The following is a 14,789-nucleotide window of genomic DNA, read 5'->3' as shown; positions in this document are numbered from 1 at the left end:
CCTTGGGACTTGTTTCAACTCATCTTGGGCTCATCTCCCCACAAGAAACAGCTTGACAAGTCAGACTGCAGGCAAGAGCCAGGTAACAACCTCCAACAGGGGTAGAGCGAGGTTCCTCTACGACATTTTAATAAACTCTTGCTGTGGGGTGGAGCACTACCCTTCAGATTTATCATGGTATTTTGAGTTACACCTCATTACACATGACTCTATGTAAACTCTGATCAAATCCTATCCCCCTAAAAGTGATACAATGAACCTCAGTTGTTTCTTCCTTCAGTAACATGAGGAAGTGATCTTTTCTACTTATTTTTTAAGGACTATTATGAAGAGAGAGTAGATTGACAGAGCCAGTGTTGAAAGGCTCTTGTATAATTATTCCACAACCAATAGCCATTTCTATTGTCACTGCACCCAGAACATATCAGCTGGTGGGAACACTGTATAGTCCCCAGCACTCTGCACGTCAAGATGTTTCAAAAGCCAGTCTCCATTCCTGGTAGCTAACACTAATGCAATGATGGAAACATGAAACTCCTCTGGCACAGCAGCAAGCGAGGCAGTGAGAGTTCATCTGGTGTAAAGCAGAGCAGCAGCAGCTTGTTCCCTGGATCCCTGGTGCTATACTTAAGCATGTGTGTGTTCAGAGTGCTCATGTGTTTCAAGGTTATATGGAAATACTCACAGTAGTGTTTCCCACAGGAGGTATGTTGCATCTATGAGCTGGAGCCTGCAGTAGCTTCTAATCCATGCCCAGATGCTGGCCTTTAATTCATAAAGCCTGTGGGTTGCATGCTGGCTGCACACCATCCTTTCTGTCCTTCCTGGCCCGTGGTGGTCAGGTGAGCACTGAGGTGGCAGGGTGATGACTTCCATGTGAGGACACTATAGACAAAGTGGCTTTGTTCTCTCCCTGGAGCTCTGCTGAATGTCAGTTTGCCAAATCTGTCAGCTGTTTATTTATACACCTATTTTAAGGGGAGGATGTTCAAATGGCTTTATTTGCTTGCTGCCTTCAAAGAATTTCAATGTTTTGAAGAAAAAAAAGAGTTGAGTATTTTTTCTTGTGTATATAATTTGATTTGTACTTTACAAGGGAACAGATATTGAGCTAAGTGCGGTTTTGAACATGTATGTGAAGCTGGCTGTTCATTATCCCATGTACAACCTAAAAGCCAACACAGTAACTTCTGTAATATTTATCAAGATGATTTATGATCAGTATACAAGGCCTTATTCTATATGCTGGCTTTTCCATTGTGCCAGGAACAAGAGGTACTAAATTTTTCCATTATCTGCATCATCTTCTTGTTATTACTAATGCCATCAAAATTTCCAAGGATTGGGTGTCATACAGCAGAATCGGGGTGCGTGTAATTCACTCATGTAATGAATACAAGAAGTTAAAACTGACCAGGGATTTCCAAACCTGTGGATGCTCCAGGCTATGATTTCACCCAAGTCAGTTCTGTTCACATCTAGTGGTTTGGCTTAGCTGGTTGGGAATAAAGAGCTGAGAACTTGCTGCACAACTTCTGCCTTTATGTCTGGAGTCAGAGTATTGTTTTTCTTCATCTCCTTCTAACCAATGAAGAAATATAAGGTGATTATACCAATAATAATACTATGACTGTATAAATAAGACTGGAAAATTACCCATTCTATATGCAAAGCAATCCTAGAAATTATTAGAACGCCCCCCCAAAAAAAATTCACATAACATTGAGTAAACAAACATCTTGGTTTTCAGAGCTGATTACACATTCCTTAAAATCAACAGCAAACTGCCGCTGGCTCCCAGGAGCAAGGGAGCAGCCCCAGATTTGCACTGCCGGGGTCTGTGCTCCTGGCAGCCGTGATCCGCACACACCCGGGAGGCCTCTGCTGCTGTGCACAGCCCGACCCGCTCCCTCCCAGTTTGCTTTCGCTTCTCTAACTTGCCAGTGACCTCTGCTCATCCAAGGAGGACAGCGCGCCGGCTGCCCTGCTGTATGTGTACCGGGCACAGCACAAACCTGTGAAACCTATGGATGATGCTCTACAAGACATGTAAGTGTGTATTTGTAATGAGGAACTTGGGCAAAATGAGTGGTCTGAAAAGTCTGAATCTGCAGGAACAAAAGTGCAGAGCCAGGAAGGGCAGCAGCTCTGACGGGAGTGGCCAGCCAGTCGCTGCCGTCCCTTTTTATTTTTCCTTTCTTAGAGTCTGTTTTTATAAATTATTAGCTAAAACTTGCTGAAGGGAGCTTAGTGTGTAATCTGAGCTTTTAAGAAATATTTCATTGTATTTTCTTAAACACAAAGAAAGACTTTGTTAAAGGAACTGCCTGCACAATCTGGATTTAATTTGTTCCTAAAGAGATCCAGTCCTCTTCAGCTGTGGGAAAATAAGAAACCATATTGTGATTTAACAATTAACAGCTAAAACAAGAAAACACTACATGCCGATGCTGCCAGAACAAGGGTAATATTTAGTAAATCAAATAATTCACTCAAATAAACAAATCAGTTGCTTTAGCAGGGGGGAAACAGCAATGGCTTTTGAGATTAGCTAACCAGGAAATCCATCTGCTGTCCTTTAGATGCTGGGGAATAAAATGCTGTTGGGCAGGTCACTTAGCCACTAAATTAGGAGACAGAAATCTGAAATGAGAAATCTGAAATGATAGAAATCAGAGTTTCGGAAATGAGTTGGGCTCTGTCGATGGGGCACGCCTGCTGTCAGCAGGAAGCGAGGGCGTTGCACAGTGCCACTCTGTCTGCGAGTGGTTTGAAAATCAGCATTACTCGCCTCAAAGGCCGTAAGGGTTTCTTTGCGCTGTTTGCATACAGCTCATTGCTGTTACCAGTACCGAGCGTGTGTCCTCCCTGTCCGTCTGTGCTCTTTGAATGTCATGGATCACACTGTGGGAGGGGATTTGGTGGCCCAGCTCCTGCCAAGTATGTGCCTCCCCACGGACAAGCCCTGCGTATCCGGACGGGTGTCCCTCTCCACTGCCTCTGCCATGGCCTGTGTGGCTCCCTGAGGACCTGTCTTTCCAAGGCAAACCTAACAGCCATACGGCTGCAGAGGTCTTGCGTGCCATGAGCATGAGGAGGAGATATATTTAACCCTCAATTCTTGTATCATTATCCGAGTCTATAGGACAAAAGTATCTCCAGGCAATGTGGCACTGCACACCGCAGCACTCCTGAATGATTCATTTTCATTCCATTTCACTCACAGTGCTCGGAAACACTGTCCGCTAAAAAATGTTTAAGATTTATATTAGAGATTTCATCTGTTACATTAAGACAACCAGGTTTTCAGGTTTTTTGGTTTAGACTCTGGTAGCAATAGCAGGGAAACTTTTTAGCAGAGCACAAAATGCAGTGAATTCACAACGGCATAAAATGGTCATAAAAACAAATCCTACCACTGCTTCTTAGTACTAGGCAACACCTCTTGCTGTAATATTTTAATATACATATGAAATGGTCTTAAAATATATGATGAAAGGAGTTATAAAATGACGATTTCCTTTCCACAAGGTGCCTGTTTCTGTTACTACAATGCATTGCCAAAAATCACTCTGATACAGGCATGATCAATGTTTCCATGTGCAATAATAATAATTTAAAAATCAATTTTCATGCTGGTCACAAGATCTGGATTCCTGAGGGTAAATGGAATAAACTCAGGATGCTTATACTCTATTCATCTTCCCAAGGACACACACCATAAATATCACAGCATTTGATAATACTAAAAATGTTTCAGTAAGATTTTTTTTTCCATGTTCTTATACTTTCTAGAGATAAAGAAGCTGCTTTCATTTGTAGTACGGAGGTATAGACCAACATTTTCAAGAGTAAATGTGGGGATTTATGTATCTCTTTTGTTAACGGAGGTGCATATAATCGTGTGAGTTACAGCAGTTCTGGCTGTGCTCACCAGGAAGGTCTCCGTGATGAGCTCCTCACAGCCGCAGCACAGAGAGCGCAGGGTGTGCGATGTGGCACTGGGGTGGGACACTGTTCTCTTTGGAGAGCTGTGCCAGGCTAGAAGCTCCACCCTGGCAGGGAAGGCCAGACACTGAAAACAAAGGCGAGAGTATCAGAGAAAGAAATTATCCGGAAGAAAGTTTCAGGACTGTGGCAAACCCTGCCAGCCGAAATCCTGCCCCAGGACATGCTAGAAACGCCCCGGTACGCTCCAAGCACCATCTCTGGGGTTGTGCTGGGTATAACACTTCCTCCGTGAGACCACGAAATGGCACCACTCGCAACCTTCCAGCAAATTCCCTTATTTCATTCTTTTTAACTCCCAGGCTAGCTGGAGCTGTCTCTCATAAGAGGGTCTACATCCAAGCACAAAGTCAAGTCCTCACTAAATCCTTTCTTACCTCCCAATTGGCAACTCATGCCTACCCTGTAGGCTTCAGAAGTCCTGGCCTGTCAGTTAGGACACACTGACTTCCAGCTTCAGTGCTACAAGTTCCCAAGACATTGCACCACCAAAGCGAGGGGCCATATGTTTTATTATCTCTTTGTTTAACCAGTCCCAGTATTTTGCTATAGCTTTTCCACACATTTGGATTAAAATGGCATGGCGGCAAAACAGGGCAAGCCTTTCAGGATCTTGTGGACTAGTGGTCATCCACACAATGGTTTTGTTTCCTGGGTAAGGGTGTGTCTCGGTGCTCAGGGACTTGCTACTGAAGAGAAGCAAACTGTTTTAATAATAGGTGTCTGTGTGAGGGCAGTTGTGTGGCTGAAGCATTTCATGTACCAGTCCGGAGGCAGCTTTGCCTACTGTGATTTTAATCCCTCTGGAAGATTTCTGTCCCTCTTCAATGTAAACATTTTCTTCATGGTTTCAACACAATTACAAATCACCCTGTGTCTTTGCCATACTAGAAATCTGCCTTTTCCAATACATTATAAAAATACCAGATTTTCCAGTAAAAAAAAATCTGCAGTGGTAAATAATGTATCCCTTTCTTTACCACAATTTGCAAAGCTAAGGTTCAGCTTCACTCCTCTGCAGCGTTTATACCTAGGAAGGCATATTGTCCTCCAAACTTCACTGGGTAATTAAGTGCTGATGAAATTTTGTGCTAATGGGAGTTTCTAAAATGCACAGATTTGCTTGTACTTCTACCCTCACCAAGTTAATATAAGCCAATTAATTAGATGCGCCACTGCAAGCTTTTCTTTGATAGAGAGTTGTCCTTGCTCCTTGGACTTGAATAACTATCTGTCAAATTTACCTTACGCATCGTAGCTGCATTTAAACAAATGTCTACAACGCTGTGGCACAAGAAAAAATATAAATTGCATATGGATACGATGGAAGTGTTGACATGGTATTCTGAACACTTAAATTACTTAAAGTAAGTTGCAGCATTACTAATTATGCAATTAACTGTTTCAAACCTGACAGCTGTGCAAGCGTAAATTCATACTCCCACACTGCACAGCGCCCTGGATGGCCAGGGAAATGCAGTCATCGTGAACGAACGCGTTTTACCCCGCGAGGCTGTCAAGGCGATGGGGAAGCCGCCACGAAACGCTGCGCCTGCACCCGCAGCAGCTCCAGGCACGGGGCCTCCGGCAGCGCCTGCTCCGGGCCCGGGAGGCGGCGCCCCGGCAGGCCGCACCGCCCCGGCAGGCCGCACCGCCCCGCCCCGGCCCCGGCCCCAGCCCCGGCCCGGCCCCGCCGCCATCCGCAGCAGGAAGGCCCGCAGCCCGCCGGCGGGCCGGGCAGGGCAGGGCCGGGGCCGCCATGGCCGGTGAGTGCGGGGCGGGGGGAGCCCGGGGGCGGCAGGCGAGCCCGGGGGCTCCGCCGGCGGGGCCGCCTCAGGCAGGAGGCGGCCGCTTTCTGAGGCGGCGCCGCTTCGCTCCTGGGCTCTGTGGCTGGAGCCGCTCGCGCTGCCGCGCGTTTCGCGAGGGCGAGTGTTTTGGTGCCTTCAGCGCCCCGTAGTCCGGCCGCCGTCAGCGCGGCAGCTCTGAGGGGGGCGTTAACTGCGAGAGTCGGGGCTCGCCCGTGGGCCCCCGGGCGGGGTAGCTGCCCCACGGGTGGTAGCGCGGCGTAACCCCCGGTCCCGGGGAGCGGGCGCCGCCCGGCCATGCCGCCTCGGGCCTCGGCGCCGGTTCTGGGCAGCGCCGCGGTGTCACACCTCACAGCTGGGCCCGGCAGCCTGGGGGTCGCGGTACGGCGGCTGGTTTTACGGGGGCGGGTGGGAGTCGGTTCTGGGGTTTGCTGCCGGCAGGCGCGATTAGGCGCGTGTCTGAACGGGAGCGTTTGCGTTACCCCACCGAAGGCAGGGGGTGTGATGGGGGTGCCTCGAGGCGTAGTCGGTGCTGTGCCAGATTTCACACCTTGGCACGCTGGCTGCACGTTGTGTGGCAGCGAAAAGAAATCTGCTGGTTGTGCCCAGCCTCCATCTTTTCCTCGTTAAGATTCTGCCTCGGCACCTGTGGTGCACACAAGCTTTCCTGGTTACTTAAGGGCCCCATTATTTTAGCCTTCGTACAAGCTTGGAGGACTGGGAATGTGTATAAGCTGATGTCACACTTGAGTATCAAGAGCATTTTAATATTTTGCTCACTGTTCTATTATTTTTTCTTTTCTATTTTTAAAAGATATTTCAGATAAAGATGAGTTACTGAATTCTACAACTGCCTGAAAGGAGGCTGTAGAGAGGTGGGGGTCGGTCTCTTCTCCCAGGTAACAAGTGATAGGATGAGAGGAAACGGCCTCAAGTTGCACCAGGGGAGGCTTAGACTGGATATTAGGAAAAATTTCTTCACCAAAAGGGTTGTCAAGCTTTGGAACAGGCTGCGCAGGGAAGTGGCAGAGTCACCATCCCTGGAGGTATTTAAAAGATGTGCAGATGTGGCACTTAGGGACATGGTTTACTGGTGGACTTGGCAGTGTTAGGTTAATATCTTTATCAGTGATCTGGATGAGGGGATCGAGTGCACCCTCAGTAAGTTTGCAGATGACACCAAGTTGTGCGGGAGCGTTGATCTGCTTGAGGCGAGGAAGGTTCTACAGAGGGACCTGGACAGGCTGGATCCATGGGCCGAGGCCAGTTGTATGAGGTTCAACAAGGCCAAGTGCAAGGTCCTGCACTTGGGTCACACAACCCCATGCAACGCTACAGGCTTGGGGAAGAGTGGCTGGAAAGATGCCCAGCGGAAAAGGACCTGGGGGTGCTGGTTGACAGCTGCCTGAGTATGAGCCAGCAGTGTGCCCAGGTGGCCAAGAAAGCCAGTGGCATCCTGGCTTGTATCAGGAATAGCGTGGCCAGCAGGACTGGGGCAGTGATCGTGCCCCTGTACTGGGCACTGGTGAGGCCGCACCTCGAATGCTGTGTTCAGTGTTGGGCCCCTCACTCCCAGAGAGACATTGAGGGGCTGGAGCGTGTCCAGAGAAGGGCAACGGAGCTGGGGAAGGGTCTGGAGCACAAGGCTGATGGGGAGCGGCTGAGGGACCTGGGGTTGTTTAGCCTGGAGAAAAGGAGGCTGAGGGGAGACCTCATCGCTCTCTACAAGTGCCTGAAAGGAGGGTGTAGCGAGGTGGGGGTCGGTCTCTTCTCCCAGGTAACAAGTGATAGGACAAGAGGAAACGGCCTCAAGTTCACCCGGGGAGGTTTAGACTGGATATTAGGAAATTTTACTTCACTGAAAGGGTTATCAAGCATTGGACCAGGCTGCCCAGGGAAGTGGTGGAGTCCCCATCCCTGGAAGTATTTAAAAGCCGTTTGGATGAGGTGCTTAGGGACATGGTGTAGTGGTGGGCTTGGTAGTGTTAGGTTTATGGTTGGACTTGATGATCTTAAAGGTCTTTTCCAACCTATACGATTCTGTGATTCTGTGTGAATGGTTGGACTCGGTAAGGTCTTTTCCAGCCCAAATGAATCTGTGATTCTGTGACTTTCAGTCAAAGACTCTTGACTTGTGGTTACTAACTTTTCCAGTAGCACCAGCACGTGGCAGTGGGTGAGGGCCCTTTCTTTACTGAAAGGGTGGCCAAGTGCTGGAACAGGCTGCCCAGAGAGGTGATGGAGTCACCATCCTTGGAGGAGTTCAAAAAACTTGTAGATGTGGCACTTCGGGACATGGTTTAGTAGGCATGGAGGTGTTAGGTTGACGGTTGGACTAGATGATCTTAGAAGTCTTTTCCAACCTTAATGAATCTATGATTCTATGAGTGCGGCTGGGGAGGGTGGCGCATTGGCTTTCACCTCTGTATCGCCACTTCCAGCCCAGAGGAGCAGACCGGTTGCTTTTCATCGGGGGTGCATTTAGTAACCAGTGCAATCTGATCATCTCAGACCATTTCTCTGCATCTGGATTCCTTCTTAAATCCTCAGCATCCCTTTCTTGGTCTCTTGAAAGGGAAAAGCCAAAAACTAAATTAGTGTTAAGCTAACATTTTGTTGAGACAGACTTTTTCAGCTCTTTCCTGAAATGCTTCAGCAAGGAGTTTGCATGGACACATACAAATGGCAGGTCACGTGCCTTCAAGGTTCTGGTTGTCAGCTTGCCTTTATAAAGTTTAGGAAAATCATCCCTGAGTTTTACAGGAAGTTGCAACTTGTGTTTGCATTGCACAGCAGATACCATTGAGGTTCTGGAATGGATGTTTACAAATTATGTGTGTTGTTATGGAGAATGTTAGAGAGATGTCTTTGGGTTTTGTGTCTCTTGTATTTAAATTTATCTGCTTGTGATGATCCTGTCTGTTTGCTTGGTAAATTGAAGGAGGCTTTTAAGGGGAAAACAAACAAAAGATGAAACTATAATAAAGTGTAGTGGTTTAGCCCCAGCTGGCAACTAAGCACCACACAGCCGCTCGCTCCCTCCCTCTCCCCCTGCGGTGGAATGGGGGAGAGAATCAGAAGAGTGAAAATGAGAACACTTATGAGTTGAGATAAGAACAGTTTAATAATTGAAATAACATATGATAGTAGTAATAATAAATTGTAATGAAAAGGAAAATAACAAAAAGAGAGAGAAATAAACCCCAAGAAAGACAAGTAATGCAAATGAAAAACAATTGCTCACCACCCACTGACCGATGCCCAGCCTGTCCCCGAGCAGCAGCCCTGCCCTGGCCAACTCCCCCAGCTTATATACTGAGCATGATGTCGCATGGTGTGGGCTATCCCTTTGGTCGGTTGGGGTCAGCTGTCCCGGCTGTGCCCCCTCCCAGCTTCTGCACCCCCAGCCTTCTCATTGGCAGGCCAGTATGAGAAGCTGAGAAGTTCTTGACTGCTTAGCAACAACTAAAACCTCAGTGTGTTATCAATATTGTTCTCATCCTAAATCCAAAACACAGCACTATACCAGCTACTAGAAAGAAAATTAACTCTATCCCAGCCGAAACCAGGACATAAAGATACAGTGGTGTCAGAGACATTATCAAGAGTCCTTATGTAAATATTGGTGGAATTATTAATTGGAAATGTCAACCTGCCTGACTTAAGGTGGTTGGCAGCATTTATGCTCCTGAGGCCCAAGCGTGGATGAGAGCAGTTACGTGTCGCAGTGTAGCGAGGAGGGCCTGATTGCAGCCTACGAATTTGAAATGCAGCTGGATTTATTCATTTACTGTGATAAACATGAGGTGGCAATGCAGAACCCAGCCTAAGGTGGCAGGTCCCTAGGGCCATGTGGTTTTATCCAGAAGGGCAGGGAAAGTAGATCGTAGAGGAGCATATGTGGCGGGGACTGCAAGAGACAGAATCCCATTTGATATTCCTAGTACAGAAAACAACACGGGGTCTTTTATGGTAAGAATAATTAAGCAGAATCAAAATTACGAAGGGGTTTTTGACAGCCGCTATTACCTGAAAGCTATGTTTTCTGTTAGCAGTGCATTCTACCAGTGGCTAGTGGCACCTTTCAGGGACCAGACGCCTCACCACAGGCGTATGGAGCAAGAGTGCCAACGCCACGGTGCTTGTCTGACATCCTGGCTGCTGCCAGGGTCTGGCATGCTGGTGCCTAGGTTAGGAGTTGTCTCTGAAAAACTCTCTGTGAACACACTCTGCTATTAAATTAGGAAGAGCTTTGGCAAAGGTGGCTCTGTCGCCCTTGACATTTTTCCTGCAGGTGCTGTAGAAGACAGCCTGGCACGTTACAGTCACATATGATCAGATTTTTTGAGCCTTGTTACTTCCAAGAGCAGAATATATTTCAGCAGCCTTAAAATGTCAGCACTTAGTATGATGGCTGGGTCATTCTGCAGCTATTGCCAGAAACCTAATTGCCCATTTGGAAGGAAGAATAGAGATGTGTCATTTTATGAAGGGTGGCAATGGGGGTGACTTTTTTTTATGTGCAGGTGAAAAATGATGAGTGTGTTATTTTGTTACTGTCATTTGCTGCTTGTGCATTTATCATCACTGATTTTATGTATTTTATTCTCTGTTTGAGGAGCTGCTGGCTACAAATAACCAGTAATCTCTTGCTTTTTCTCTGGTATCTCTTAATTATACATGTACCTCATTTCCTTTGGTGTGTGCAGTCAGGTGCAGGCTGTGTATGTTAGCGTGGTGTGCACATGCTGTATGCCAGAGGCCTTTTGTACTTTGGGTAAGAGAAAAAAGCAAAAGTATCATGTGTCATGGGCTTATAGTACTTATAAGTCAATAACATGAAATTATTAGTCATGTTTTCTTCTCAACTGTCAAAGACAGTTCCTGAGTTTCCGGTCTGTCTCTGACAAGTTTACATTTCCTCTGAGTAAGGAAAATACCGACCTTTTTTTAAGCAACCTTTAAGTCAGCTTCAGTGATGTGGTATCTAATCTCAGCTGTATTTGCTGCTTCTCTTCAGTGAGGCTGAGCTCAGTCCGCTGCCAGTCCTCCAGCTGCGTCGAAGCCTGCAGACTCCTCCGCTGCAGCTGCATGCCTGAGCAAACCTGTGGCTGGGTCCAAAGCCTGTGAACAGGATTAAGCCCAGTTAGAGTAATGTTCTAGTAGAAGAGAAGATGTAACTGCAGTCATATCAAATTACAAATTCAGAGTCAGATGCAATCCTCGTGCAGTCTGAGGGCGTTAAAATGCCTGCAATGCCATGCCTGTGCTGTAGGCTGTGGTTAATTGACCTGGTCTCCTGATTTTGCTGCCCTGAACTTTCTAGGTAAGGACTTGCTAACAGCACGACTGTCCTTTTAAGGTTGGGGTGACTCCTGCTTAAAAAGAAAGTCTTCTTAGCATAAAGATTTTGAATTTTCCTTGCAATAACTGTCGTCTCTTTGAGGCAGTGAGATAAAAGGTGGATACGCAAAATATCCCAAACAACCGCTCTCTAAATGCTTAAGACCTGACAGCAGTCTTGCTGCAGTTGTGAAGTTACCTGGTTTGGGGTTTCTGTTATTTTAAAATGTAAACAACGGGCATGTTCAATATTAAAAAGCTGCTGCTCGTGAACAGTGATTATAAAACTTCATAGCACAGTCATGTTTGTACACCCATAACTGGGCCATGACTGGCAGTGCATGGGAGCAAGTCCATGCCATAACAAAGCTGCCAGAGATGCTGTGGCAAGCTGGGCCTGCGAGCATCCTGTGGCTGCTTCAAATGCACATGTGTGCTTTCCAGATACCCCTATCGCTCCAAAGCAGGGTGCCACGTTCCAGCCACTAGGATTGGTGGGGCTTTTTTTGTATGTTTTCTTTAAACTTAGTAGCTGGAGCACAATTCTGTACTGGTGGGCGGTGTCAGTGGGAACTTTCACTTCTTTGGTCTACCAGAAGCCTGAAGGCAGTTCCTTGTGTGGTTTGGGCAGAGACTTCTCGGAGTCAGAGGAGAGACGAAAGATTTCGGAAGAGAGAGGTGAGGTACTGGAAGTTACTTCTGCTCTGCTTTTATTGAGCTAGTGTTGAGCTTGGTAACCACTCTTCAGGAAATTTTAAACTTTGTACCCCATCCTAAATACTGAACTGAAGTAATTTGGAGGAGGTGAAGGTGCAGGCAGGTGAAACGTCCCTGTGGGAATGGGGAGGAAGCAGACTGCTTCATGGGTGCTTCTTAGAAATGGAACATCCTATAGGATGGGAGAAGCATCTTGCAGATGCCTGAGCCAGGCCTAAGACCTGTCCTTGGCGGCACAGTTTAGCAGTAGCCGGAGAGGCCAAGAGCATCGTCTCATTCTCTTCTCCTGCCTTTTGGCTTAGATGGGAAGAAAACATAGTCACCCGTGAAATCTCAGGGAGGCTTATGCTCTGTAATATAATCTACGGTGCACCAGCACGCAGGTTTCAGATGGCAGCAAAAAGCCCTCTGTAAGACTGGTGGTAGTTTAATGAGTGTGTGTAAATGAAAAGTGCCGTGAGGACATGGAGTGCTCCTGACTGCTCAGAAAATGATCTTGACTTAAATGTGATCTTCAGTTGGTCACAGTTAACTTCACTGGTGTAATTGCTGCTAATATACTTCTGCATGCTGCCTGTGCGGGGATCGGTAATGACAAGGCAGCAACAGAGCAAGAAGCAGGGAAGGAGATGACACTTTGAGCCTGCTTTTATTTTACTTTATATACTCATTGTGCCAGATCCTTGTCATGCTTTTAGTACTTGCTGTGGTTCGTTGTTTGAATGTCACAGTGCTATTTGAAGTTTAATTGCTCTGCTAGCTGTAAGACCCTGGTTTAATGTGTGTTTTTTGTAAGTTTGCAGAAGGTACCGAGTTGTTGGTGACACTGAGAGTCACTACAAATCATGTAGTTGAGGCAGAAGAAGGAGGAAGCTGCACTGTGGCACTTCATTCCCTAAAAAGTATTTGCATGAACAGACACAACTTCACAGTCTCCCGGTCCTCGCCTCAGCCTTTTGTGCATGACAATGAGTTGATTTGAAGAGGAGAAGTCTGATCTCAGCCATGAATCAGATAACGTGGAACTTCTTGCAACAGAAGGGAATTGCACAGCAAGTATGTCAGGGCAGTCTGTTTCTGACAGTACACTAAAAAGCTGCCTTGAGAGCGAGCCGTGGAAAAGCGAGGCATTAGAAACACGTGGAAATAATATGGTGTTTGAATAAAAAGTAAGAATGTAACTGAAATCCTGTTGTGCCTGTAGAATTGCAGCTCTCTATGCAGTATCAGTAGCTGTGTGTTCTTGTTTGCATAGGTGTGACACTGGTGCTGGAGAAGTTATTAGTGTGTGATGGTCACACTGGGAGGTTTTCCTGAACCCTTTCCTGTAAATGCTGTTAGTGCTATACAGATACAGAAAAAGGACGTGGTATAGAAAGGGCAAGGGCTGTGCGTAGGTGTAGTGCACTGTGCCAAAGTTTGCTGGCTCTTTTCCTTCATTCTTTTGTTTATCTTCTCTAAATTGCAGGGCACAAAGGGCTGATGGTTATATATTTTCTGGTAGCCAGAGTAGCATAAAAGCTATGCATTTGCTTTAAATGGGGAATGTGGTGGGGGTGGCAGTGTTTTGTTTTTGTTTTCTGTGCTGCTTGGTTATAAAGTGCTGTACTGACATTTTAACACTTATTTCAGACATGGTCGTGGACATTCTCTTTCTAAATCTGGTAAGGGCACAGTAACCCGTGAAACCAGTCTATGTCTGTATCTTAATCTAGGGACTATAGACAAGCAGCTATAGGGAAAGCTATGCTCCTGCAAAATCCATTGCTGTCAACTTGGAAATGGTGCCTAAAACAACAGCAAGTCTGGATTTTTGTACTTGCAGAGGTTTGGGTTAATAGAAAAATACGTGTTTTATTTGTTTGGGTATTTGAGTGTACTTGCATGGTAAAAATGTACTGCTTTTTGAATGCCCTTTCTCCCCACTCCTGCGTGAAGTGAAGGTAGAAGTCCTTCCCTAAATACTTCATGGCTCTTTGGCAAAGATGCTGTTCCTGATATTCCAGCTCTGTTTCAGTCTGGGCAGTTTCCGCTGGGCAAGTTGCTGAAGTCTCCCATTAGACAAAAGGCAGCAATAAACTCTTGGAGGGTTGGGTGATGTTAGGGCCAAATCACTCGAGCTCAGTCAGCCCCCTGCTTCGCCTGGCTGTGCGAGCTTCTCTTCATCCTGTCTTATCCCATCCCACACTGTGCTGCAGTCCTCAGGTGCTAAGCAGCAGGCAAAGACCAGTCCTGTGCTGCAGATCAATATCAGTAATGTACATAATTTGAAGACGAATTTATGTCCTTCTACTGTTCTACATCAGAGAGAACCTCTCTATGAAATACATATTTACATAAAAAAATTTATAAAACACCTTAGTTTTAAACTCCATAGTCTGACTTCATAAATTATGGAAAATTTATCTTCAGTGATTTAACAACTTTAGGACTGTATTTGATTAAATATCCATCAGTGCTTGACATCTAAATAATTTAGAACCTTCTCCCTTTGGAAAGAGAGAGGCAGCACGAGTGACCAGCCAGGAGTTCAGATGCGTGTAATTTTAACTGGATGGGTCTTTGAAAGCACGTGACTATGTTGTGTTTCCATAATAAATAGTTCAGCTTTCTAAAATTACATGATAGTGGTAATTTTATTTTAGCTATTTAACCACTGTTAGGAAAATGAAATTTACAGAATTTTAAAATGGCTTCCTAATTAACTGCTGCGGTTTGTTCTTTGTATTATTTTATCTCTAGATCAGTCGTATTGTCATCGGCTGCAACACGACATGTATTTTCTTACAAGCAATAGCCGACTGAATGAGCAAGTGGTTGATAAAATTATTCTTCAGCTTAACAGAGTCTACCCCCAAATTCTTACCAATGCAGAAGCAGAAAAGGTAATTTTATGAATTTTACTGTATCTCTGAA

At 46.1% G+C, this 14,789-nt stretch overlaps 1 protein-coding gene across 15 annotated transcripts in view; it reads left to right on the top strand.

The window, feature by feature from the left end:
* The first annotated feature begins 1,927 nt into the window (after positions 1-1,927).
* CARD19 (caspase recruitment domain family member 19) overlaps positions 1,928-14,789 on the top strand; it is a 107,915-nt gene continuing 95,053 nt past the window's right edge. For 3 of the 15 annotated variants that reach the window (XR_012044680.1, XR_012044679.1, XM_072876477.1), the window contains exons 1-2: positions 11,470-11,834; positions 14,616-14,758. Coding sequence is in view for 9 of the 15 variants with exons in the window: in XM_072876477.1 (XP_072732578.1) it covers positions 11,498-11,834; positions 14,616-14,758 (480 nt within the window). In the remaining 6 variants the exon portion in view is untranslated. Of the gene's footprint in view, positions 2,050-5,661; positions 5,775-5,985; positions 6,195-11,189; positions 11,840-12,669; positions 13,043-14,615; positions 14,759-14,789 lie in introns of those variants that run through there. The other 12 variants (XR_012044676.1, XM_072876476.1, XR_012044677.1 and 9 more) reach the window with 10 other exon arrangements.

Source organism: Ciconia boyciana, chromosome 11 (genome assembly GCF_034638445.1).
Source record: "Ciconia boyciana chromosome 11, ASM3463844v1, whole genome shotgun sequence".
In the NCBI taxonomy this organism is placed as follows: Eukaryota; Metazoa; Chordata; class Aves; order Ciconiiformes; family Ciconiidae; genus Ciconia; species Ciconia boyciana.
Note: the sequence above shows the minus strand (reverse complement) of the source record. Positions and strands in the feature narration are given on the sequence as shown.